Below are 27348 nucleotides of genomic sequence, written 5' to 3'. Positions count from 1 at the left end.
TTTTTTTTAATTCAAAACTTCTGTAGGTAATTGTTTTTGTTTCTTGGATATCCTTCCAATTTTCCATATAACTGGGGACTCATTCCAAAGCAACTCATTCTTTATGGCTGCATTGTATTCCACCGTATGATGTCCAAACAGTTTCCTATTATTGGATGTCTGGGTTATTTCCAAACTTTTGTTATGACAAACGATAGTGCAATAAATCACCCTGCCTACATGTTGTTTCCATTTGTGGAGGTGTATTTTCAGAATAAGCTTAGGGTTAGAAGTAGAATTGCAAGAATTGATGCAATATAGTTTTGGTGCTCCATAGGGCTTCCATGATTTCCCCATTGCCACCAAAAATATCTATGACCATTCTTTCTCCAGAGCCTTGTGATTTCAACGTGCGTTTCCATAAGTGAGGACAGCCTTTTATGCTTAAGGACCACTGCCATCTTTTCTGTGAATTGTCTGTTCAAGTTCTTGCCCAAAAATTCTCCCCGGATTGTGGTCTTTTTCAGATTTTAAGATTTCCTGTAATGTACGTTGCAGGCGTTTTCTCCATACTGATCGACTTACTGGGAATATGCCATGATCCCTTTGACCATCTGGAGTACACTTTTATCCTTATAAATCACCTCATTTCAGGACACCTCCTTTAGGGGTAAACAGTTCGGTAAAGCCGGGTAAGGGGCAGATCAATCAAAAGAATTGCCTGACCCCTTGTAAGAAGTGTAAGAGATTGTTTCACGTTTAGCAGGTAACACCGTCGTTCTTACGCAATGGTCCGGGTGACACAAAGTCTTGCGTAAGGGAGTATGTTCAAATGACAAAACATTTTATCTGGCTCGTTAAGAACTCACAGGGTTCGCCTTCCGTTAGCTTCTGAGTTTGCAAGGTGCCCCTAGAGCTGCTGACACAGGCACACCCCCTTTCGGCTAGACAATAGCTCCTCGATTTCGCCACGAGATGTCAAGGTGGAGACAGACCAACCGGCCAGGTGGCTGCGCTTCACGACAGATGATAGAACGCTGGTTTCTACCGTCTCAAACAGCAAGGTTTAGCCAAGCCTAAATGTCCCACTCACGGCCTAGTTCCTGAGGTTGCACCTGGCCCGCCACCGCGCGGAAGCATCACCGATGGACGCGACACCCCACAGCGACCAATCACGCGCCGCCTGGCCCGGATTCCTCCGCCAGAGGCTGCGCCTCAGCCGCAGGTGGCCCGGCCAGCGCGTTCGCCCCGCGCCGCCAATCGCCACCCCCGCCGCCCTTCCCGTGATGCCCCGCGGCTGACCTCCGACCTCGGCGCCCACCCCTCCTCGCGGCCTGCTTCTCCCCGGGCTCTTGTCGAATTTGCAGCGTTCCGGAGGCTGTGGGGCGTGCCGCCGAGGCGCAGCTCTTCCCGTAGCGCCTGGAGGCCCCGGGCGGGTGCGGTCCCTTCGTCTTTCCTCCCCTTGACGGGGCCAGGTGACGGGCCGCTGATTGCGGCCGCGTCCGGGAGGTGACTCGGTGAGTGGGCCGGACGCGAAGCTGACTGGGCGGCGATGAGGGCGGGCTACGGCTGCGGCGCTTTGGGGCCGGGCGGCGCGGGGCGGGGCGGGGCGGGGCGGCGGGAGGAGCGGGAAGGGGGTGGGGCGTCGGGGCCTCGCGTCCTCCCTCAGCGCCATTTTGTGGCAGCGAGACCCGCAAATAAAGGGGAGCGCCAGGGCTGCGGTGGGAGGAGGAGCGCGGGGGCCGGCGGTAGCGCGGTCTGGCCGCCTGGGCGGTGAGCGGGCAGCGCGGCCTTGGCCTATGTGACTGGGCGGCGCCGGCTCGGCCTCCGTCTGGAGAGGTAGGTGCGGGCCGCCGGCGGGAGCGGCCGCGAGGACCTCCGGGTGCCGAGGGCTGAGGCGCGGCCGACCCGGGCAGGGGCGGGCAGAGCCCGGAGGACGACTCGGGGCCCCAGGACCCGCCGGCCTCCCGTTAGCTGCGCTTTCTTCGCGCCTGAGGGGACACTTCCGCCGCCCCGAGGCCATTTTGCCTTCGGTCTCCGTCCCGGGGGCGAGGTAGGCGCTCCCGCGGGCCGGCGATACCGGGAGGCCGCCCCCTCGGTGCGCGTCGCGTCCCCGCCTCGGTGTCGCCCCCTCCCACCTCTCTCCGCGGGATCCCCAGGGCTGGCGGCACTAACGAGTTCATTAAGGGACGGAAATCCATGGACCAAATTTTCACATCGCGCAGTAGGTTATTGCTGCAGCTGCGTCCTTCTGTAGACTTCCATTTTTGAGTGATTGCATGCATTCTGAGTAAAGAAAAAATTCTTAATCGCGTTAGAGGTTTTCGAGAAATTTTTAAGTCTCACCTTGGGTCTCTCTCCAAGGCTGCTGCTTACTCCTGTCGTCCAGCAGCATCTGATGAGGCTAGTCGGGGAAAGAAATTTCAGTCCACCAGGTGGCATGTGATAAAGGATGAAGTTAAATTTTAAGGGTTTGGGTGCGTGTGTTTCGGGAGTTCTTCTGGATCTTACCTTGTCATAAACAGGTAGCTGTACCCAAGGATTGAGTGTTTTCGTTTCTCAGTGGCGGACCTTAAGCAACCTACCTAAATTTCTAGCTCCCAAAGGACGAAAGTAATAATAAAATTGTGGCCCCGGCACTGTCGGTGTTTTACTTAGCTTATGTAATTTTATAGAACTTAGTGACACCTAGTTTTCCTGATTCGATTTTGAGTCATACTTGCTCATAATATTTTTGTGTTAGAAATGAGTTAGTATAGAGGATACAGAAAGTCTGTAGTAGCCCTGCGATGTGGAGATGAGAGCCTTAATCTGTACTGTGCGTTACAGCTTTCAGCGTCCTTTGTGTTCTCGGACGTATGTATGTACTTGTACGCGTATAGCATAGAATTCCCTAGAAAATAACCTTTACTTGATACGGTCTTAGCATTTCATATAATTTGTATGTTATCTCACTCGAGAAAAGATTCTGACCCCAAAAATCTCACGTTGATGGTTCCTTTAGCAAAACGATCCAGAGAGTGTTTGGTTTTATGCTTGTTTTTATTTTTTTAAATTATCTTGTATTTTTTTAACCTGTTTTCTGAAACTCAGTTTTTATCAGAAAAACTTTCCAGTATTCCCCTAATAGTATATCCCATTGGAGTTTAAGCTGGTCCATCGGGCTAGAACTCGGTGGCCATGAATATTCTCCATTATTGACAGTGTAGTTGTTGGATTTTCGTTTAATTTTTTTAATGCACATTAAACTTTTAATGTTCATATTTTGTTTGAAAAATAATTTGTGCAGCATTTTTATGGCACATGGGTGTTCATATTTCTAGCAGTACGTGAGACATGCAAAATTGGTATCCTTTTTTTGCTGATTTGGAGACTGCAGCCCAGAGTTAAATAACTTGCTCAAGATCCATGACTACTGATAAGAGTTAGGAAAAGGTGGTTTTCCAATTCCTAACTAGTATCCTTTTTACTGCAGACCCAGGGTTGTATGCTGTTGGATTATTAGTTTCTTGAGTTTAGTTATGGTTAGGTTCATTCAGTGAGGTACACACTTTCTTAAATCGTGTTGGCTGGTATTTGCCTAAGAACGGAGTTGCATAACTTCGGGTCATAATGCTAAGAGCCAGGGAAGTACTGGGATCTGAGATGCTCGGCACCTAGCCAACCAAAACTGAACTCTCCATCGTTAAATGTTTCTCATTGTTAAGACCTCAGGAGTACATGGTAGTTCTGAGATCTGAATTTAAGAGGTTATCCCTGAATTAATCCACAGGAATAACTGAAACCTTTACATAATTTTAAAGCTATGTTTTAAGCAATCTTAAATTTCCTAAAAGGTAGCCAAATTGGTCGATTTTAAGTATATTCTATTTTGCTGTTTTTATATTCTTCAGTTAGCTAAGCTTAGTCATTATTGACGATGGGAGAGTGGGAAAATAATGCATCCTCATCAGTTACCAGCTTTTGAGAGGTGTGGCTTTTGGGGTCCTAATCCCCAGTTTATTAATTAATAGCTCTTTTGACCAGAGCTAATCACCTGATGACTCACAATCATTTTCCTCATCTAGAAAATGGGGACTAACTTTGATTTTGAAAAGTTTTGATTCATAAGTGTATGACTCATAGCACTTAGTATTATATTCATCCCCCCACACCCCCAAGATTCTGGATTTAACTCCAGATATTTCGGTTATTCCATTTTTCTGATACAAAAGTAGGTGGTTCTAAGAACTTGAAATAAACATTGTCTTTATGAATCTAGAATTGATTTTAGATGGCTATTGTTCTTGTTGAAATTTAAAAGTCGCCTTGGGCAATAATAAATTTCTCACTACATTCATGTAATGTGAAAGGCAGATTTGAGAACCAAGTTCTATTTTGACCAAATAGTTGAATATTGATGCTTTTAAATTTAAACATGTTCTAATTTGCCTTTGCCTTTTTCTTTTTCTTTTTTTTTTTTGCTTGTTTGACTCTTGTGGCATATTATGGACTCTCAAAGAAAGTGACATTTTAACAGCTAAAAATTAGGGAGGGATTTCTTTCAAAATGCTTATGCTTTGAATTCCCAAGCCACATATATATTCTGTATGTGACTCTGAGAGTCGACGTGAAACACAAACCTTTTTATAAAAACTATATTTTTGATGTATGTCACAAATTTATAAATTTAGGTTTATGAAGAAAATACACATATTCTTTAAGCGATGTGTAATTAAAATTTGGCCACCGTCCAACTGTTTAGAAAGAAAGAGAACATAAACCAGTGTTAAAATTTTTAAAAACTTGATGTTTAGAATTCTAAAAATTGGAGATCACCAAGCATTCTGCAGTGGGGCTTAGAAACGAAAGACAGGAGCATGTCTTGATATCCTCAACCTGTGAATTCCCCCTTCAGTTTCTTCAAGAAGTAGTGATTGAAAGTTATTGTTGTTGCAAAGGGAGAAGGAAACTAATAATTGCTTATTTTGTGCCAGTCACCATACTAAAGATTTATATTTATCTTTAGAAGTAGCTGAATAGTTTTGAGCCTTGGTGGTGGTAATCCTTCTTGGGTTGGGCAAAATGGGCTCAGAAGTTCTGCTTTTCTTGTTTTCAGAGTTTGTCCCTCTCTTAAGAGAAAAGCAGGGTTATTAGAATTTCATGTGTTTCCTAGTCCTTTAAAAACCTTTTAAACATAATTTAGGTTATTTGTTGCTAATTAAGCATTTAATTAATTTTATTTTAATGGAATAATTTGAATATGTATTAAGAAAAGAACCAATCTGGGGAAAGTGTCCTGTTACAGAAGCATTTACTAGTTTATAAACTGGAATTTATATTGAATAACAGCCATAATGCTTAAGTTTTATAACTAAAATTCTGAGTAGCTATGGTGCTCATTTACTGTGTAACAAGTGGATTACCTGTCCACAGTGGTAAATTTAGCTGTTTTGAAACTGTCACTCATAGCATTGTTATCACAGTATCTGTTATATTAGGCTCCACATTTATTCTCAAGATTTTACTGTAGATCATCTTGTTTTGGGGGGAGAAAATTGGGTTCACTTTTATGATTTCAGTAGTAATTGAAGCAAATTCATTTGTTCATACTTCCATTCAGCATATACTTGAGTGTCTGCGGTGTGCTGTGCCATCACCAGTGAATAAAACAATTCTAATGGAGCTTATTTTATAATTGGGAGAAACAGAGAAGTATGTAAAATGTCAGATGATGATAAGAACTATGAAGAAAAGTAAAGCTTGATGTGAAGGGATAGCAAAGGATAAACTTGCACTATTTTTAGTGAGTTGGGGTACCTTTAGAAGTAGTGACTTGCAGAGGTACACGTATACTAGGTTAAAATGGCTAGAAGTTCAGAGGGCTAGAATTGTCTCATAGGTTTTTTTTTTTTTTAATTTTTTTTTTAATGTTTTATTTATTTCTAGGAGAGAGAGAGAGACAGCGTGAGCAGGGGAGGGTCAGAGAGAGAGGGAGTCACAGACTGAAACAGGCTCCAGGCTCTGAGCTGGCTTTCAGCACAGAACCTGACGCGGGGCTCGAACCCACGAACCGTGAGATCATGACCTAAGCGAAAGTCGGATGCTTAACCGACTAAGCCACCCAGGCGCCCCTAGAATTGTCTCATAGGTTTTTAAAATGTTTATTAATTTTGAGAGAGAGAGAATCTCAATTGGAATCTGTTCTGTCAGCCTGGAGCCCATCGAGGGGCTTGAACTCAAGAACATTGAGATCATACCTGAGCCAAAATCAAGAGTCAGACCTCTAACCAACTGACTTCACCCAGGCGGCTTTCATTGGTTTTTAAAAGTTATTTAGTTTATAGACATTTACCTGCTATATTTAGCTCAAATGGGAAATTGCAAAGAAATGCCAAGTTTGATTTCTGGGTACCAGTAGGTTGCAGTCTAGTAGAGTGAATGCACTTTGAACATACTAAAATACAAGAAGACCTCTGGGGATAATCATGGTGAAAGTTTGTTTCCCAGATGATTGGAATCACTGGTACCATTTTAGGGTAGTCGCTAAGCAGTTGTCTGTTACTTCCAGCAGAGAGTATAAAATGGGCAGCAAGACCCCTAAAGTAAACAGGGGCCCATTTAAAGGTGGGAAAAAAAAGAAAATAATACAGACCTTAAATTATAGAAATAATGATCATGCCTTCATAGGTACTGGTCAGAGATTTGATTAACTTCTTAGTTCAGAAACAACCTCAGATAATTTGCCTTCTGCACCCAATGATAGAATTATTAAAGAAGGAAGAATTAAGCCAGCAATATATAATATCAACTTGTGGGGTTTTTTTCCCCTAAATATACTGATTTCTTCAACACAGTGTACCTAGTCTGAAAATGAGGTTTTAATGGTAGTACATGATTAGAATGTCTGATTTACAGAATTTGGATTGTATGTAACATAAAAAGTGATATTGGAAGATTATTTCATTTTGAGGAATCTTAAATAGTTAGAAGTCAGGTACCTTTTAAAAGTTCAGTTTTAGGGGCACCTGGGTGGCTCAGTCAGTTAAGCATTCTAGTCTTGATTTTGCCTCAGGTCAGCATCTCACTGAGTTCAAGTAGACCACACGTGCATATGCTTGTGCGCACGCTCTCTCTCTCTCAAAATAAGTAAATTTTTAAAGTATAAATTCTTTGGTTAAGTTTTTTTATTGAGGTATAATTGACATGTATCTTTAGCTTCAGATGTACAGTGTAATGGTTTCAGTATTTGTATATATCGTGAAGTGGTCACTACAGTAAGCCTAGTTACCATCTGTTACCACAGTTAGAATTTTTTTTCCTTGTGAACTCTTTCAAGATTTATTCTCTTAGCAACTTTCAAACATGCAATACAGTTTTACTGATTATAGTCACCATGCCATAATTTACATCATTGTGATTTATTTCTCTTTGGTTAAATGTTTAATAGTTTGGAATTTGTAATAAGCGTGGGTAAGTAAACTAAATATAAAGGTAGTTTAAAATATAAGGGGAAGATTGCTGACAACGCTGTTGGAAATAAAACTTAGGAATGAATTTAAATTTGCTTGTGTTATTTGAATACTACATATCAGAAGTGTTTTCAGTAATAAAGTTAAGGAGAGTAGTTCTTTTGTATAACCTGTCTTTTGCAACAGGGTTAAGTAAATTTTGGATACATTTATAAAAAGAAGCTAACTGACATAAGATTCATAAAATTAGGGTAGGAATATTTTTATTAAGGTGTAAGTGTATATCATATATATATGCATTCATTGTACAGTGGTGAATTATCATGATGATGACAGATTCTGCTTTACTAGAGCAACCTAATGATGTAAAAGGAAAGGCTTAGCAACTGGTACTATCTTTCCTTTTCTTTCAGAAGATGTCTGGGATACTACCTGAGATCCGTATCTGACTTAAGTACAAAGCTATCACTTCCATAAGATTTCTCTTTCTCATAAGACAGTTGTAAAAATGCACTGAGAAGTTACATATCTGGTCACGCCTTTATGGGAACATCAAAAGCAATGACCAGTTGTTGTTTTTTTTTTTTTTTTTTACAAAGGAATTCTTAAAAATAACCTGAAAACAGTAGTAATGAAAGATACTAACAAAGGAGAAGGTGGGTGTGGAGTATATGGGAGCCCTGTGATATCTTTGTAACTTTTCTGTAAATGTAAAACTATTATAAAATGAAAGGTTTTTAAGAGAGCCCGGGTGGCTCAGTCGGGCTGTCTCATGGTTGGTGAGTTTTGAGTCACAGTTGAGTTCCGAGTCCGGAGTCAGGCTCAAAACTAAGTTCCCTAATTGGTTTAAAAGAGCTAGTATTTTTTGTTCCTGTCTTAATTGGAAGAAAATCAATCAAACCTCTGCTCTCTGCCCCTTTTTCTTAGGATTCAAGATGACCAACGAAGAACCTCTTCCCAAAAAGGTGTGTGTTTTTTTTTTTTTTTCCAGCAGGTTTTTTAAGCACTTTGTGGGTTGGGGGGAGGGTGTTAATAGAGTTAAAGGGACTGTAATTTGTTTATTGTTCACTCTTTTGCCTTATAACACTAATGGCATTGTGTGGTGTGTAATGTGCTGGACATAATCTTATAGGCAGTGTATTTTTAGAATATTGTCAGTTTTTGAAAAACTTGTATCTCCATGGTCTATTCTTAATCTTTATTATACGGATAAATTCCATGTATGTAACAATAAATGTCAAAAAAGATTCCTTCACAAGTTCTTATAAGTTGCTTATTTTCTTTTTTTTTCTTTTCCTTTTTAAATCCCTTTGATTGTATGGTAAAAACCTCTTCTGTGTTTTCAAGAAAAGGTTATAGCTAGTTAGTTCTTAGATCCTACCTTTCCTCTGATGTTTGTTTTCTAGTCTCATTTTCTTCTTGTCCTATATCCCTAACTTAATTCAATTTAGTCAGTATTACACACAAAATTACAAAATAACATAATTCCTAAAAGTAACTTATAATTCAGGTGGGAAGACAGGGTATGTGCATATTAAGCAGTGAGTATTTAAGTGAGCACTTTACGTGGTGTTATGGGAATTTGTCTTTAGTTTTGAAGTTAAATTATTCAGGAGATAAAGAATTCTACTGATTTAATAATCAGAATTAATTGTGTGCTTTTTAGACTTTCTAATGTATTTTGGTACAGTAATTTTCTTAAATTTCCTTTTCTTAAAAGAAACTAATCAAGCATTAATTTTATACTAAAGTAGAAGTGTCTCACCTGTACAGTCTACATTTGGTATAGAGAAAACAAATAATGTTTCAATTCACAAAGCAGTTTCAGCTAGTTGGAATATTGTGCTCAGTTTTTAAACACTTTTTATTTTTAAATAATTACTGATTCACAGGAAGTTGCAAAGAAATGTACAGGGAGGTTCTGTGCACTCTTCACCCAGCCTCCTTCAGTGTTAATTTTGCATGACTGTTAGACATCTTGTGTAACAATATCAAAACCAGGAACTTGCCATTAGTACAGTCCACAGAGCTTATACATGTGTTTTGTGTGTGTGTGTGTGTGTGTGTGTGTGTGTGTTTGTGTGTAGTTTCACCATGGGTAACTTAGTGTACCACCACCACAACCAAAACAGTCAACTGAACCATTACTAACAGGCCTTCATTTTGCCTCTCCCCCATAGCCCCATCCATCCTTTCCCTCCATCCTAAACCCCTCAACCACTAATTGGTTCTCTATTTTAGTAATTCTGCTCGTTCACAAATGTTATACCAAAGAAAGCATGCAGTATATGTCTTTTGGGATTTTTCCACTCAGTAAAATTTCCTGGAGGTGTATCCAAGTTGATCCATAGACTTTCTTTTTAATGGTAGATACAGTATTCCAAGGGTGTGGATATACGTAGCTTGACCATTCACCTGTTGAAGGAAGTTTGGGGGCTATTACAAATAAAGTTGTGAACATTCATAAACAAATTTCTGTGTGAAAATAAATTTATTTCTCACCAGCAATGTATGATGCCCAGCATTTAGTGTTAACTGTTGTTTTCTTAAGCCATTCTAATAAATGTGTAGTGATAGCTCATTGAAGTTTTAATTTGCATTTCCTTAAGAATGATGCTTATATTAAAGATAAGTAGTTCACCTTTTAAAAATTTCTCTTCAATAAAATAAGAATTTAAAAAAACAATGTGTATTGAGCCGTTTAAGTCTCAGGCTCTGGAGATGTTTCACATGTCTCCGTACAGAGCTCCTTTTGGGAGGGATGCTGTGTGATTTTAATAATAAGGGTATTCCTAATAACAGAAATGAGCAATTGAGGGATTAAAATGTTACGATCTTGTCTAAATAAAAATGTGAAGATTGTAAGAACCTATAGTATTTAATATTTAAAAGTTTTAGGAGTTGGAGTTCCTGAGTGGCTAAATTGGTTAAGCGTCCAACTCTTGTTGCTGGCTCAGGTCATGATTTCACAGTTCCTGGGATGGAGCCCTGTGTTGGGCTCTGTACTCACAACGTGTGGAGCCTGCTTGGGAGTTCTTCTGTTCCTCTTTCTGCCCTTCCCCTGCTCAGGCGTGTGCTTTCTCTCTCTCAAAAGTAAAAATAAACTTTGGGGAGAAAAGTTTTAGGAAGAGCAGTCAGTTCATATTTTAATTCTCTTTATATAGGTTCGACTGAGTGAAACAGACTTCAAAGTTATGGCACGAGATGAGTTAATTCTAAGGTAAAAAAATTTTTTTAATCAAAACTATAAAGTACTTTCTATGGAACATATTGTGATTCTATCCTATAATTATCTTCAAGTTAGATTATGTTCTTTTTAACGTTAATACATCCTCAAATCTTTAATACACTGTCCAACATACTATGGCCTGTTCATTATGTAAACACTGAGGAAAGTATAACTCTTCCTAGAACTAAAGTACTAGCTTGGGAAGCTTCTGGACTAATAGGTAACCTGAGTTTTTCTTGCATAGGGAAGATCATCAGAATTTTAACTGAAAGCATTTGTACTCTGTATATAACTTGTTATGGGGAATGACCCTGCTTTCAGAAAGCTTTCAGTTTAACAAGTATATAAACTTCTTTTGATGTTATTTTTTCCTTTTTCGATATGTGAAAAAGTTGTAGCCCTAAAGGACATGTCTAGTTATAGAAAAAAATACATCATTTACTGATAGGCAAAATTACTCTTTCTCATAACCGTAACTTTCTACATTTAACTATATTCATTTTCTCATCTGTAAGTTAAAGGAGTTGAATTAAATTACTTTTAAAGGTTACTTTAAGCTCTGAATTTCTGTGGTCATCCTGTAAATTTCTTTGAAAAGTAGATTGTCAAGAACAGCATTAAGGGTGTTTATTTTTTTTAATGTAAAATATGATCAACGCAGGTTTTGTGTTGTGTAACTTAAATGTGTTTTTTGCATCTTACTACTTTGTGTGATAAGTTTTTTACATGATAATTTTTAGAACAAAAAGTATTTTTCAGGGCACCTTTGCCAAGATCATTGAACTTTTTTCTCTAGAATTTTCCAGGTGATTTTTACTTGAATAAGTAAATTTAATTGACCAGAAGTAGGGAGGAGAAAAGTGTTCAATAAGATAGGCAGACACAGGTGACATGTTCTATTGTTAACTAGAATCTGATAATTTCTCACCTTCTTCACCTACTCTGTTGTAAACAAGCTCTTTATTTTCATGCAAAGGACAATTTTTCCACTGCATACATTTATTTTCCTGCACATGAAATTTAAATCTATAGTATTCTAAAAACACTTTTGTCCTCCTGGTAAAGTAGAGCCTTGCTTATGATAATACTGCCATTCACATGTTGATACTTATTCTCTCTCTACCTCTGGTTAGTATATGCAGTCTTTTTCTTGATTTATCTGTAGGAGGAGAAATCAGTAGTATGATCTTAAAAAATAAATAAAAATTAATGGTAGCAATTCTTTATCTTCAGTTACTGGTAAGGTTTTAAGTCATGCACAGTTTATATTCTTGAGGTCAGTTTAACTTTCTTTAGGGAATTCTCATATATGACTTTTAAGTGAGTTTTTCCCCTCACAAATTCTCTTGGTGATTTTAAATCAAGTGCTACTTATTTAACTATTCTGTTTTCTGCCATCTTGATAAGGATGTTTTTGGCTGAGCTTTTATATTTTTCTGTTCCCCTAAAATAGTTACGTAGCCTCTACAAAAGACTTCATTCATCCCCAAACATTGAGTGAAACTCCTGTTTGTATCCTAGGTTCTAGGGCCCATAACAGTAAGCATGCCTTTGACTGAACAGTAAAAGGTGAATTCGCTTGGTATCCTGGGATTTTTTTTGCTCATTGTTTTTGTAATATTGATATCTCATAACAAACCTATCAAGTTTTTGAGGTTTCTATGGAAAGATTTTCTAAAATCAAGGGTACAGTTGACCCTTGATGAACAACACAGATTTGAACTGTGTGAGTCCATTTACATGCAGATTTTATACAGTGCAAAACTTGAAATGTATTTTGCTTTCTTAATCCTTTTTCTAGCTTTACTATAAGAATACCGTGTATAGTACATACACAAAATACAGCTTATTCAAGTGTTTATATTAATCGGTGTAAGTCTTGTGATCAGCAGTAGGCTGTTAGTAGTTATGCTTTTTGGGGAGTCAAAAGTTAGACATGGATTTTTGGCTATGCAGGATTTCTCCCTAAACTCCCACCCCACAGGGGTCAAAGGTCAACTAAATTTTGGATAGCTGTAACTGAAGAACAGCTTGAAAATAGAGCTCTTCAGAAGAGCAGGATAGCAGACATTTTGGGCAGGTTACTTTTTGTTAGTTGCTTAAATGGGGATCTTGTTTATTAACAATAATTGCCAAGCTAACATAGCCTATGTCTTGAGGGTAGAGGAATATAACAAGGAAGAAAAGTTCCCTCATACTCTGATAGCATATGACATTTATGCACATTGTTTCTGTCAGTTAGATATAGTTTAAAGAATAGTTTTGAATGTGAGTACATTCTCTCTCCCCTTTTTACCGGCAAAAATAGATTGAATCACATGATATTTGCAGAAAAGAGCTAAGATAAAGAATCTCGTGTCCCTTATAATTAGGCACATTTCTTAGGTGCCATTTGTTTGAGGTGGACGGCATATCTGAAAGTAGCGAGTTGTTTACTCAGTTTCTATAATCTAGGCATTGTGCTGAGCATCAGTGATAAGAGTCCTGTAAGGCATGTGAGCTGACCTGGAGGAGCATACTTGGTATATTCTCAGCAGAGAACACTTAAGTTTATGGGTGTGTTTTTCTAGTGTATTTAATAAAAGCAATATTAATGTAACAACTAACATGTGAATTTATTTTTGTACTAGATGGAAACAATATGAAGCATATGTCCAAGCTTTGGAGGGCAAATACACAGATCTTAATTGTAAGTTTTTAGTTTCCTGAAGATTATGTGAATATCTCCTTTTAGATTTTTGTTTTAGGAAAAATTATGTTATGGGATAATTGGTTTTACCAAGCAATTGTAATTTTTTTAATGTTTTTTTTTAGAGCGAGATATCACAAGCAGCGGAGGGGCAGGGAGAGAGGGAGACACAGAATCTGAAGCAGGCTCCCGGCTCTGAGCTATCCGAGCTATCAACTCAGAGCCCCATGTGGGGCTCGAATTCATGAGCAGTGAGATCATGACCTGAGCCTAAGTCGGACACGGGACTGAGCCATCCATGCACCCCAGCAATTGTAATTTTTATTCAGGCATTTTGTTACAGAATTTGCCCAAGCACTCACCATATTGCTGCTGTGAAACAGCTGAATGAGCCGTGATCTCTCTTCTTGAGGAATTCCTATGAAGTCATTGGGAAAGACCAACATGTAATAATCATGGAATAGCAAGACTGTTTTAGTAGAATTACATACAAGTGTTTGAGAGCCTAGATGGAGAAACTCACAAATACTTGAAACTTTCCTCGATGTGTCCCTGCTCACTTCCACAGAAGAATTAGAAGTGAAGCATGAGTTATTAGTCTAGAAAGGAGGTGCATAGAAGCAACACAAAATAAACTTCTAAGAGCTTAAAGTTTAAATCTTCTGTAATCAAAGTAAACAAAATCTGAAAAATAATACCAACAAAGTTGATTAGTTTCAAACCATTTTAGTTTTTGTCACTTGTCACTGAAGAATAACGTACTTTTTGTGATTATAAAAAGCAACACGGGCACCTGGGGCCCTCCGTTGGTGAAGTGTCCAACTTTTGATTTTAGCTCAGGTCATGGTCTCATGGTTTGTGAGATCTGTGCTGTGAGCATGGAGCCTGCTTGGGATTCTCTCTCCCTTTCTCTGCCCCTTCCCTGCTCCTGCACACAGTCTCTCTCTCAAAGTAAACTTTTTTAAAAAGGGGCAATATAATATAGGGGCACCTAGGTGGCTCAGTCAGTTGAATGTCCAACTTTTTATTTCGGGTCAGGTAATAATTTCACAGTTTATGGGTTCATGCCCCACATGGGACTCTGTGTTAACAGCATGGGGCCTGCTTGGGATTTCTCTGTTTCCCTCTCTCTGCCCCTGCTCTGCTTGTGAATTCTCTCAAAAATAAACATTTAAGGTGGGGGGGCAATGTAGTTTTCCACGTCCAGAAAGCTTCAAAACCTGAAATTTCAGTTACTATATGACTATATTATAATCCAGAGGCATTAACATTATGAGAGCTTAAAGTAATAATTGTGCAGTTTTTGGCATGTTTACATTGAATAGGTTAAAAACAATATAGTCAGGACTTGGTGAATATACTGTACTATAGACGGATACGGGTAACGAAGCTGCCCATGTTCTGGGAGGTGGATTGGACAAGCATAACATAATTCCATGTAGGATGAGGTGGCTGTGGGCCATTCTAACACCACTGTCTCCTAAAAGAGCACTTGTGATCAAGAACACATTTCCTTGTTATAAAAGTAGTTGGGATAGAAACTAATGACTGGATGAATTTTTTTTGCCTCTATTTTTATTATCCTTGACAGAGGCAGTCAGAACTTTATTTGGGGTAGGTCAGTTTGATCATGAAATTATATTTCATAATGTTACAGGATTTTTTTTTTCTTTTAATCATCAGCTAATGATGTAACTGGGTTAAGGGAGTCTGAAGAAAAACTAAAGCAGCAACAACAAGAGTCTGCCCGCAGGGAAAACATCCTTGTAATGCGACTAGCTACCAAGGAGCAAGAGATGCAAGAGTGTACTGTAAGTATTTCAAGTGTTTTAAGTCTTTTTGAGAAATTGGTTTTTAGTCTGCATTATTACATGTATTAGTATTTAGCTAATTTTATATACTTGTAATTATAAACACATTTTGTTAAGGTAGATATGCTTCAAGCTATAAATATGCTAACTAAAATTTTGGTAGATCACCCCATTATTGGATTTGAATTTTTTTTTTTTTTATGGCCAAGAAGTTGAAAGTTTTAAGTTATTTTCCGTGATACGATAATCAGTATACTGATTCAGATGTTTTTTAGTAGCTTGGTATCTGAGAGTATAAAGAGGATTTGCTCCTTTCTAAGCAAGCTCTTTCTTCTCTGCTCTCTTTACCTCTCTGTGCATAAAACTTCTTCCTAGTTATCAGCAACTTCTACCATGTCTGTTTTTAATTAACAGCTTTCATTTGTACGTAGATCTGAAATCCCTTGACATGTTTGATCATTTAGGTCTGGTTGGATTTAGATTCGATTTTATGCTCTATTCAGTAGTCTCAGTCATTCCTTTTTATTTAGCGTTTGTATATATGTTATATAAAATAGAGGTAGCACTATCCATGTTGTTTCTAATTTTAAAAATTTGAAACTTAAAAAAATAATTTTATGTATTTAAAGTAATCTCTAGGGGCTGCCTGGGTGGCTCAGTCAGTTAAGCATCCGACTTCGGCTTAGGTTATGATCTCACAGTTTGTGGGTTCGAGCCCCACATCAGGCTCTGTGCTGACAGCTCAGAACCTGGATTCTGCTTCAGATCCTGTGTCTCCCTCCCTCTTTGCTCCTTCCCTGCTCATGCTCTTATCTCTCTCTGTCTCTCAAAAATAAATAAATGTTAAAAATAAATAAAATAAAAATAATCTCTATACCTGTTGTGGGGCTCAAACTCATGACCCCAAGATCAAGTTGCATGTTCTTGCAACTGAGCCAGGCAGGCATCCTGAAAATCTGAAATATTCTTCCATTCTTTTGTGTAATCTACATTGGTCTGATACATTGTTTATTAAATCTAATGCAGAAGGCAATTTTCTGCTGACTGGAGACTCTGATCATATATGGGACACAGCCTTATTCCTAGTTGATTTCTCACCAGTAAAATGTTCTTTAGGATTCAGTCACAGCCCTTTTACTTCCTGTGAAGTTTCTCTCAGTAATCATACACCTTCACTTTCTATATTTTTATCTCTTGACTACCCCCTACCTTTGGCTATATTTTTTACCTGAACACTTGGTTCCAAGAAGTCTCACCAATTATTGAATATAATTTTATTATTATTTTTTTAGTGTTTATTTTTGAGAGACAGACCACAAGTCAAGGAAGGGCAGAAAGAGAGGGGGGAGGCACAGAATCTGAAGCGGGCTCAAAGCTTTGAGCTGTCAGCACAGAGCCCGACATGGGGCTCGAACCCACAAACCGCAAGATCATGACCTGAGCTGAAGTCAGACGCTCAACCAACTGAGCCACCCAGACGCCCCTGATTTTCTTTTCTTTATAGGTAACACCCACCCCACCTCTTAAAATTTTTTTCTCCCTTTTAGATTTTCATATCTAACAAAGTGGGCCCTATGTCTCTAAAGTACCCAATCTCAAAACTTTTCTCCTTTTCCTGATATTAAGGATTCTAGATTCTACCTAGTTTTAGGCCTGTTTACATGGCACTATGCCAGATGCTTATACATGCAATGGAAGACTCTTAGCTGCAAGATACTAACTGCTGGTAGAGTGTGAATGGATGGTGCCAATGGCATTATCTCCTAGCACCAGTGTGTCTTGAATTCTTTCTTGAGCCCTACTCTTGACATCTTAGTTCATGTACTTTTTTTTTTTTAAATAATGGTTAGATAACACGAAATAGGTGGCAATGCCTTAACCATATGTGTTGTCAGGCCCTTGGGCCTCTTCCATCCTTGTCAAGGGAGTACTCCTTTTATACAACACCTAGTTCGTGTACTTCTTACCACTTGCCTAGACAGTATATCCTGTTGACTCCTATTGTTCTCCAGCTATTCTATATGCACTGACAATTTTGATAACATCATGCCTGATCAGAGCCTTTGGTGATGCTGCATCACCCTTTTATCTTCTCATCCTAGGTTTTTAAGGTTTTTTTCAACTAGAACCTAACCATTTCCAGTCATACTTCTGTAGTTTTCTCCATGTCAGCTGAACCAGCTGATTTTCAGTTAAATACAGAGTAAGGTTTTTGCAGAAAGGGTGGCAGCAGCAAAAACATAAGGAAAGGGCAAGATTATCTGTGGCAACTGAGGGGCGGTTCACTTTGTAAACCTAAATAGTAACTGTCCATCTTGGAGAGGCAGGTTTTCTTTAGGGATCACAGTGGGTGATATGTGCTGTGTGACATGCTTTGTTCCTGTTCAGTTATCTTAGCAACTAGTCTTAACGTTGAATAAGTAACTGCACTTTTTTGTTTAAAATGAGTGGCTTTAAGGGGCACCTGAGTGTCTCAGTTGGTTGAGTCCAGCTTCGGCTTGGGTTATGATCTCGTAGCTTGTGAGATCAGGCCCTGCTTCGGGCTCAAGATGCTGCAGTGTGGAGTCCACCTCATCCTCTGTTCCCCTCTCTGGGTCCCTCCCCTACTCCTGCTCTCTCTCTCTCAAAAATAAAATGTTTTTTAAAAAATTGAGTAATTAAAAAAAAACTCCTTATTCTAAATAAAAATTATTTGTTTGCTTAATGAAATAGTAAATATATGTCCAATCCACATAGCATATTTGTATTTTTTGCTAAGTTTTGGTAGAAATTAGCAACTTACAAATTGTTTACATTAGTACCTATTTTAAGTGTTAGTGTGTGGCAAGATCTTGAACCAAAATTACTTTGGGTGTGAAGAAAGTGATTCATTTAATGCTAATAAACTGTATTTCATATTTTAGAAGTGTAATTTTAGTGTGCTAGTAAATAGTACAACTGAAGTCGAAATTGAAGGTTTCATATGTAAGTAGAGGGGTTCTGGTGTGGTGGAAAAAACCCTAGACTGGGAGTCAGGAGGCTTGAGAACTAGAATCTAGTCTCCGTTCTTGCACTGAACTGTGTATCCTTGGGCAGTTGGCTTATTTCATTTCAAAAATGAGTAGTTGGATTTGGTCAGTCACCTTCCACCTGTATAATTCCGTGATTTCAAATCTACTCAGAAGAAAAAAATGAATATACACTTTATTTTGACTTGAGCTATTTGTAAAGCTGAAAAGCCAACTCATGTAAATATATAAGCATGGTATATTTTTAAATTTGGAAGTACAAGCGTATATTTTAGGTTATCTTGTACTTGGTATATTTTTAGGAGACTTCTACATTGAATAATTTCCATAGATACAAATTTGAGTAAATTACTGTACTCTTAGGTAATGTTTTAAATTTGGCTATTTTCTAGTGAAAATATTTTTGGCAAATATAATTGTTTTTTTTGTATCATTTTGATCCCAAAATAAGATGTAGGCCTCTTTAAAGTTTCCAGATATGGAAATGCACTTGTAGCCTTAATTCCTACTTGAATAACCTTAATAGTTATTTACAATTTGTACTTCTCTAGAGGTTAAGATTAAAGGAGGAAAGATTTAATAAATTGGTATATTCTGTGAATAAAAGGGATTTTACACTACCTTCTTGGGTGTATTTTCTTTGACTTGGTAGTAATTGTTTCTTTTGCTTTGTACAGACTCAAATCCAGTACCTCAAGCAAGTCCAGCAGCCTAGTGTTGCCCAACTGAGATCAACGATGGTAGACCCAGCGATCAACTTGTTTTTCCTAAAAATGAAAGGTGAACTGGAACAGACTAAAGACAAACTGGAACAAGCCCAAAATGAACTGAGTGCCTGGAAGTTTACGCCTGATAGGTAAACAAATCATACTCCCCAGTCAAGACTTCCCTGACAGTCCCACTGCGAGAAAGCTGTGGTGGGACAGCCAAGTACTCGTTTCCACACCAAGACTCAGACTTTTTGAGCCAAAAAAAGCCACATTCTTATACTATCCAGCTTGTAATGGTTAATGTAAAACTTACCAGATGAACCTTGTGTTTCAGCTTTTTTCTCTTCCCCCTCCCCTTGCTTCAGAGGCCTGATGGCGTCGGACTATTCCGAAGAAGTGGCCACCTCCGAAAAATTCCCCTTCTAGAACATGTAGACACTTGAGAAATGTTTCTGTTTGAAGAAAATAGAGGGAGAAACAGAAGTCTTAAGTCTGTGGCACACTGTGTCTTCAGACAGTTTGGAGGAATGAAAACCTAGAGATTTAAAATCATGAATTGAACATGTAAAATTCCAGTAAAATGTAAAAATGGAATATGCATCGCTCTTAACCTTGAGCATAGTGACTTAGAGACACTGTATATCAGTTTTGCCAATAAGACTGTGGACTTCGTGATTGTTGTTGAACTTCTGGGTGAAAACTCAAATGAGGTGAATTTTGCCTTTAAAGAGCTTCATTTGCTAAGAACCAACTTAATAGTCATGGGAGAATCAAATAATAGATGTCAGTACAAGTAGTTCATATATTTTACCATTTAGTTTTGGGCTCTATATTACTTGATTGAGCCTTAAATCAATGTGGTTTTAATCAATGGTTTGTTCTTTGAATGGTTGCTAATGCTGTAGATAATCTTACTGAGGACTGTACAAACATAAAGGTGTGGTATCAAACTTCAGGTTGAAACTGTTTGAAGCATTATGAACATTCATTTCACTACTAGATTGTATAAGGATATTGGCTGTGATGAGACTCACTGCGTTATTTTTTTCAGTAGTGAAATTAAATCCCCATTCCATTCAACAGGCACATGTTGAAAGAGCATTGTCGTTGGTGTTAATGGGGGAATGTGTTTCCTTCATTGTATTTGGGCCTTTTGTATTGCACTCTTGATATTAAATTAAATGTGCCTTGAAGTAGTTGGTTTTTTTTTTTTTTTTTTTTTTTTTAAGTTCAAGGAATAATATGATTTTGTTGTACTTTTAACATTTTGATTTTGGGGGGCTGTGGAGAGCAGATTTTGGAAAACTTGTTGCCGTGCTCTTCAAAGTGAAGGAAAAGGCTCTGTGTCACATTTTTAAAGACCTACTTTTTTCCAGCTGGTATCATAAAAGACAAGGAGACTTGACACTTGTTTCTTTTTGACACCTTGTCCCAGGATATTGCAGTACAAATTAATGTGGGACAGATTCACAGGGTGCCTGCCAGAAGATTGGGGAAATAATGTATTGGAACTGTGGGATGGCCTAAGTGAGACATTTTGTGAATTAAAAAAAAAAAGGTCTAGTGATCATTTCTAGCAAATTCATTTGATCATTTAGATAAATGAGGCATTATTTTCTTCATGCTTCCATCCAATCCTGGAGGTGAATTTTTTTCGTCAGATCATTCTCTTAAGTCACCAATGAGAATTTTCACTTGGTGATAATGGAGTCTAAGATGAGTGGAAGATAAATGTTCCAGATTGTCCCAACGCTTAAGTGCAGTTTTAACAAGGGTGACTTAAGTTCTCTCTTAACCATTCAAATCAATTGTAAGTATCTTGTATGTTTGTGCTTTAGGGAACTGATTGTGGGGCAGAGGGTGGGTTGAAGAAGTGGTTTGTGTGATTTTACAGCAAGAAATCTTCTAAAATTCTCATTATTGGTGGGTTTGGAGGGTAAGTAATAAAAAAATGTGCCGCCTTAAGGCATTGGTATATAATTTATGCTATTTAAGATCACAGTAGAAATGGCCTACATACTTTTAGTAGGTCAAGAAATAATTCATAAAAATGTATTATTAACATGTACTCAACATTTTATTAGCCAGCATCTTGCTGCTTAGGTAAGAGTCACTATGAGGTCTGTGGGTTTTTTTCTTCTCACTGTTAAAAATATTTTTTTAATAAGATAATACATGCTCATGTATAAAATTGGAACAGCATGAAGGTGGAGACAAAAAATGAGAATCCGTTCTGGATGTGACCTTGCCTTTCCCCATTGTGTTCTCCAGGAACAGTAACCACTGTTAAATTTCTTGGGTGTCATCAAGATAATTTCTATGCATATATAGTCATTTTATATATATTGATTTTAAAGGTGAACGTACATAACATAGATGATTGCAGCTTTGTTGTCCCCTGCCCCTAACACACACAGTTTATCCCTTGCACATTTTTTTCATTCTTTTATTAGATTCATTTTTAATGGTTACATAATATTTCCATTGTATTAATAAATCACAATTTATTTTAATCACCTGTAAGTGAATTTTTGTTCTGTAAAAAAATAGGGTATAAACGGTGCTATAAATACATCATTAACTTGAAACAGGTAGTGCTTAATCAGTGCTGTGTCTGGAATAATTAAGATAGAATGGGTTATGGGTTTTTCCCCCCGCTTCCCTATCCTGTTTTGTTTTGAAAGAGACAGATCCTCTGAATTATATTCTCTGCATTAGTTAAAATATTTCACACTTGTAACTGCATATATTTTAGAGTATTTAAGAGAGATATTTCAGTTATTTTGACAGTTCTGTTTTGCGTTAATCATTTAGGTAATTGTGTGTACACCTCTCAGATAACCCTGGCCCTCTTCCTTGTGATCATAAAGCAATGTATAGTGTCTGTTCTTTTTTATAAATCTTTCTCTCAGATTGTTCTTTCATATTTTCTTTGGGATTATTTGATTTTAGGAATGGGGTGGGGAGATTGTAATTAAAGAAAATTATTCCAAAGACAGTTCTTTGTAACTGAACACTTAACCATTTTGGGGGATGTGATGAACACAATATAAATCTTACATGACATGGTAAAATTGCAAAGTGTTTTAAGGCTTGTTTCAGTAATCACTAATTTTAGAAGTGATAGGATTATTTTAGAGCAGGCATTTATAAAAAGGTATGACTATAAATGAAGCATTTTTTCTATTAGAATTTGTGATATTTTATATGTGGTTAAGTCAGGTCACAAATTAATGTATTGGTTTTACCAGTAGTCTTTTTTCATAATCTTTATTCAATTCACATAGGATTTTCAGTTTAGTTGGAAAACACTGAAGGTATAAACTTTGTAAGAAAACAGAATTGTGGGAGCATGGGCAGTGATGTGAGCGGAGCGCCACTGCCTGCTCGCAGTGACCGTCTTTTAACTCCTCGCTGGGTTTCTAAACTCTTGCTCAGTGGGGGCCAAAGTCTGAGGGTACGAAGGGGAAATGAGGGGGAGTTCAGAGCTACAGCAACCAACAAGAGCACCAGCTAATAAAATTACCATGCAGAGGATAAGATCCTTACCAAGTGCTTTCACCTGAGGCTGCTCTGAGCAGCAGTAACCCAGGTTTTACTGCACCACAGAGAAATTTAATTTACAAACTTTTGCTTGAATTACCCGTGAATTAGGGTAGAATATGTACAATGGGTGGAAACACTAGAACACCAAGTCAAAGAATGAGAATCATTTACCAAATACTCTCATTTAACTTATTTTTTAAAATGTTTATTTTTGAGAGAGAGAACGAGGAAAGTGCAGAGGGAGAGGGGGACAGAGGATCTGAGGTGGGCTCTGCACTGAGAGCACAGAGCCCGATGAGAGTCTCAGAATCATGAACCATGAGGTCATGACCTTACCTGAAACCACAAGTGGAGCCTCTTAACCAGATGAGCCACCCAGACACCCCACAAAATGCTCTTATTTTAAAAGTCTGAAGGCTCATAATAGGATCTGATGCATTGTGAAGTAATGTATCAGGCAAGTGAAAGCCCCCCTAAACAGAACAGAAGGAAGGAAAGAACAGAAAATGTCAGCAAAACATTTTTTTTAAACCTGTTTGGTCTTTCTGAGCTTTACGCCATCACAAGAATATCAGGCTGTCCCTGGTGGAGCATGTGACTCATGATCATGGGGTCGTGAGTTCCAGCCCCATGTTGGGTGTACTTAATTAAAAAAAACTAAAAGAATATCAGACTATCCTTATTCAAGTCTCAGCTAATACCACAATTACATACTTAAATCAGATCCCTTTAGAAGTGATCATTTCTATTGTTATCACTGAGGCTAAAGAAAAGTTACAAAATTTTGGGGCGCCTGGGTGGCTTAGTCGGTTAAGCGTCCGACTTTTGCTTAGGTCATGATCTCGCGGTTCGTGGGTTCGAGCCCCGCGTCGGGCTCTGTGCTGACTGCCAGCTCAGGGCCTGGAGCCTGTTTCAGTCTGTGACTCCCTCTCTCTGACCCTCCCCTGCTCACGCTGCGTCTCTCTCTCCTAGAAATAAATAAAAACATTAAAAAAAAAAAAGTTACAAAATTTTATTGAAGACTGTTACCAAGGCTTTTGATTGCATTTTTGCAGTTGCTGTGAATGTGTGTGTAGTCTAGAGTGTTGCACTAGACCTTGGCAGCTAATTTGTAGAAAGTTTGGTACCCCTAATTTGGCAGGTATTTACATATATGTGTTATTTGTGATAAGGAAACCCCAATCTTATTTTTCTGTTCTAAAGATATTATAACATGGATAAAATCCTAACCTAAATTAAATTTTTAAAATTTTATGTTTACAGTTTAATGTAGCTCAGAAGTATATAATAAAGAAAAATGAGGGAGTAATGGAAATAGTCTTAAGGCTCTTTTTTAAAAGGCTCCTTAAAAACAATTACTGAATATGCCTCACTTATTGCAGCAAACATTCTTGTGAGAACAACTTGTTAAGAGGCATCCTCATCAAATGCTGCTTTAGCAAGAATTAATATACTCTGATTATGATGCTGCATTTACCTTTTCAAGAACTTTTCTGTTCCAAGCTAAGTATCTTAGTGATTTTTTAGTAGTGGTATATCTGAGATGTGTGTTAATTAACTGGTTTATTTCTATTTCAAATTATAAATTGGGATGAAAATAGCACAGTCAATTATTAGTGTAATAGAAAATGTGGCCATTTGGGTACTTTTTGTTTAGGGTTTATTTTTGCTGCTGTATTGGCAAAATACTGAAATGCAGAAGATGGACGTGTTCCAGAAGAGAAGATGGTAATTATAGGGAGGCATCTGCTGTGACAGTTATATTCTGTACGTGTTACATCTATTGCTGTCATAATTGCAAGCAAACAAGGTTGTAGAGACTTGTCTTCATTTTGTGATGGATGGCTCTTTCCTTTGCAGCCAAACAGGCAAAAAGTTAATGGCGAAGTGTCGAATGCTTATCCAGGAGAATCAAGAGCTTGGAAGGCAGCTGTCCCAGGGACGTATTGCACAACTTGAAGCAGAGTTGGCTTTACAGAAGAAATATAGTGAGGAGCTTAAAAGCAGTCAGGATGGTAAGGGGTTTTTTTGAAAAATTTGGTTAAATTTGCACTGGCTTTAAAAAACTTGCCAGGCATGAATATTATAAAATTAGATTCTGTATGTGCTAATCTCTGCCATTAGTTCTATAAAATTACAAATGAGACATTTCTAGTTGGGGCACCTGGTTGGCTCAGTTGGTGAAGTGTCTAACTCTTGTTTTCCACTCAGGTCATGATCTCAAGGTTCATGATTTCAAGTCCCACATTGGGCTCTGTGCTGACAATAAGAAGACTGCTTGGAATTCTCTCCCCCACTTGTTCTCTCTCTAAAATTAAAAAAGAAAAAAATTTCTAGTTGAGTAGTAGCAAAGCCATTTAATTTTAGTGGCTCCCCTCCTTAATTGTTTATTGTACAAATTTCATGAGAAGTTTTTGAGTTTGGAGGGGTGGAATTTGGTGAAACATAAGGCTTTACATAGACAAATTTATATTCAGTGTTTAAACGGGGGTTATTTCCATTTAATTTCTCTGTAAATGTAAATCTTGGGGGTATTTGGCTATTTCCAGTGGTCTAAAAATAAAAAATTGATTGTACCTGTTAAGGTCCTATTTAGTGAATAAGATGTAACTTTTGTTTTTTGGAAAGAGAAAGAATGAGCATGAGTGAGGGAGGGGCAGAGAGAGAGAATGAATCTAAAGCAGTTTCCATGCCCAGCATGAGTCCGTTTTGGGACTTGATCTCCTGACCGTGAGATCATGACCTGAGCCAAAATCAAGAGATAGACATTTAACCGACTGAGTCACCCAGGTGTCCCTAAAGATGTAGTATTTAAATTTGCTAAAGGTAAATCAAACTTAACTATCATTCTCTGTCTCTTCCCTGCCCCACTTTTGTTTTTTTGGCAAGTGTAGCTACATCTGGTCTGTTAATCTTCTCTTTGAGGAAGGATGAATAGTACCTAAAATATCTGACCAATGAAAATTAAATTGAGAATTGGTATATTTGACAGTTAATTCTGAAGATCAGTATTCAGTGTAATCTTTTAAAGTATCTTTTCATAGTGATAGTTGTTAGCTCTTACTGTTTGTAAACATAGTAAATAGGAGATTTTGTATAGTAGTGAAGGACTTTTCCCTCTCCCAAGTCTTTATAGGATTTAATCGACATGTGTATTTTAATCAGTTTTCGAGAGTTCTTTTCTCTACTTTTTTTTTTTTTTTTGGGATGTGGGATAGTCCTTTGTTAAAGCACAGGCCTCTTTGGAGTGTTAGAGTAGAGTACCCACTGTTCCCTAGGGCGGAACCTGCTGTGGAGCTGAAACAGACACTGGCGAGGAGGGTAAGGAGTTAAGGGGACCTGCCATGTGGGCCCAGAGGTGAACCGATGTGGAGTGGATTTTGTTGTCTGTAATGAGTTGTATATGGCTAGATGGTTTAAATCAGGTTTAACTTGGATGCTTTATAGATAAGTTAAGCAAGTCTCCTCCCTCCCACCCCAAATACAGTTATTCTTGAATGGCTATTTTTAAATTCCAAGGGAAATTTTAAAGTATTTTGAGTTTTAGACTTGTATTTGTTCACTTAAACATTTATTGACAGCCTCGCTTTGTGGCAGGTACTAAGCAATGTTTTAAAAATATGTTTTCAGAGATATTAAAGTAGGTTTGACTCTCCTTTGCACAGAACTGAATGACTTCATCATTCAACTTGACGAAGAAGTAGAGGGTATGCAGAGCACCATTCTAGTTCTTCAGCAACAGCTGAAAGAGACGCGTCAGCAGTTGGCTCAGTACCAACAACAGCAGTCTCAAGCTGCAGCCCCAAGTACCAGCAGGACTACCCCTTCTGAGCCTGGAGGACAGGCAGAGGCCACAGGTAAAGACTGCAGCCGGCTGGCCAACGGACCAAGTAATGGCAGTTCCTCCCGGCAGAGGACGTCTGGGTCTGGATTTCACAGGGAGGGGGACACAGCCGAAGATGACTTTCCTTCTTCTCCAGGGAATGGGAATAAGGCCTCCAACAGCTCAGAGGAGAGAACTGGCAGAGGAGGTAGTAGTTACGTAAATCAACTCAGTGCGGGGTATGAAAGTGTAGACTCTCCCACGGGCAGTGAAAATTCTCTCACACACCACTCAAATGACACAGACTCCAATCCTGACCCTCAAGAGGAGAAAACAGTGAGTGGGAAAGGTAACCGAACTGCGGGTTCCCGCCACGTTCAGAATGGCTTGGACTCAAGTGTAAATGTACAGGGTTCAGTTTTGTAATATTTTTTCCAACAAATTTTTATACAGTGTCATTTAATTTGGGAGAGGATACTGTCCAGAAAATTAACGCATACTTTTGTCACAATTTGCCTTTTTTTGTGGGTGTGGTTTTTTTTTTCTTTCCCTCCCCGCTTCTCCCCCCCCCCCCTTGCTTCAATACCTCTGCCACTTTGGAAATTGTAACAGTTAATTACCTTGAATGTTGCTAAAAGGACATTTTGTGTAGGGTCAAGTTATTTTTATATGAGTTAATGTGAAGTTGTAAATGGAAATCTTTCCCTAAAGTATAACACAATGATGTCTGTATAAATCCGTGTCTATCCTAGAACCTGTGCTGTGTAAGGGCATTCTTACTCATGCTGTTATTATACTTATGCACCATTCAGACGTGTTAGAGTAGATGTGGGTTTATGACTGCCAAGTTTGCCCAGTACAGTAGTTTTATCACTAAAAGTTGGACTTGCTGATGGAGTCCTACAGTAGTTTCAGTGTTAGATACAGTTTTTTCCACCATACATCTGTGCATTTTCTCTTTAGGTGACTGAATGTTTAAGAAATTTGTGTGCATAGTTACTCAGTTTTTATGAACTGTTCTATCCTGTTAATGCATATTGCTCTGTGACTCCAGTATATCTTACCTGTACTGACCAAACCTAAATAAAGATTTTTATTGTAA

At 38.3% G+C, this 27348-nt stretch overlaps 1 protein-coding gene and 1 pseudogene across 3 annotated transcripts; one reads left to right on the top strand and one right to left on the bottom strand.

The window, feature by feature from the left end:
- Positions 1–1301: 1301 nt before the first annotated feature.
- LOC120223335 (WT1 associated protein) lies at positions 1302–27348 on the top strand. Of its 3 annotated transcripts, none has more exons than XM_039221398.1 (8): positions 1302–1496; positions 8358–8395; positions 10595–10650; positions 13290–13348; positions 15032–15159; positions 18845–19023; positions 24284–24438; positions 26089–27348. In XM_039221398.1, exons 2-8 carry the CDS (start codon positions 8366–8368, stop codon positions 26670–26672), a joined length of 1191 nt encoding a protein of 396 aa, XP_039077329.1. In that variant the 5' UTR covers positions 1302–1496; positions 8358–8365; the 3' UTR covers positions 26673–27348. The 3 variants fall into 3 exon arrangements, with proteins under 3 accessions (XP_039077329.1, XP_039077328.1, XP_039077330.1); XM_039221397.1 differs by lacking the exon at positions 1302–1496 and adding an exon at positions 1630–1818; XM_039221399.1 differs by lacking the exons at positions 1302–1496; positions 24284–24438; positions 26089–27348 and adding exons at positions 1630–1818; positions 19243–21390.
- On the bottom strand, positions 16994–17106 carry LOC120223344 (annotated as a pseudogene).

Source organism: Hyaena hyaena, unplaced genomic scaffold (assembly GCF_003009895.1).
Source record: "Hyaena hyaena isolate Hyena2069 unplaced genomic scaffold, ASM300989v1 scaffold_981, whole genome shotgun sequence".
In the NCBI taxonomy this organism is placed as follows: domain Eukaryota; kingdom Metazoa; phylum Chordata; class Mammalia; order Carnivora; family Hyaenidae; genus Hyaena; species Hyaena hyaena.
This window is presented reverse-complemented; position numbering and strand designations above follow the sequence as displayed.

What these genes read in the sequence shown, in the direction of transcription:
- LOC120223335 (XM_039221398.1), top strand. Translation starts at nt 8,366, where the DNA reads ATGACCAACGAAGAACCTCTTCCCAAAAAG. An exon ending in AAGAACCTCTTCCCAAAAAG is followed by an intron (nt 8,396 to 10,594) that starts GTGTGTGTTTTT and finishes CTCTTTATATAG; the next exon opens with GTTCGACTGAGTGAAACAGA. An exon ending in TGGAAGTTTACGCCTGATAG is followed by an intron (nt 19,024 to 24,283) that starts GTAAACAAATCA and finishes TTTCCTTTGCAG; the next exon opens with CCAAACAGGCAAAAAGTTAA.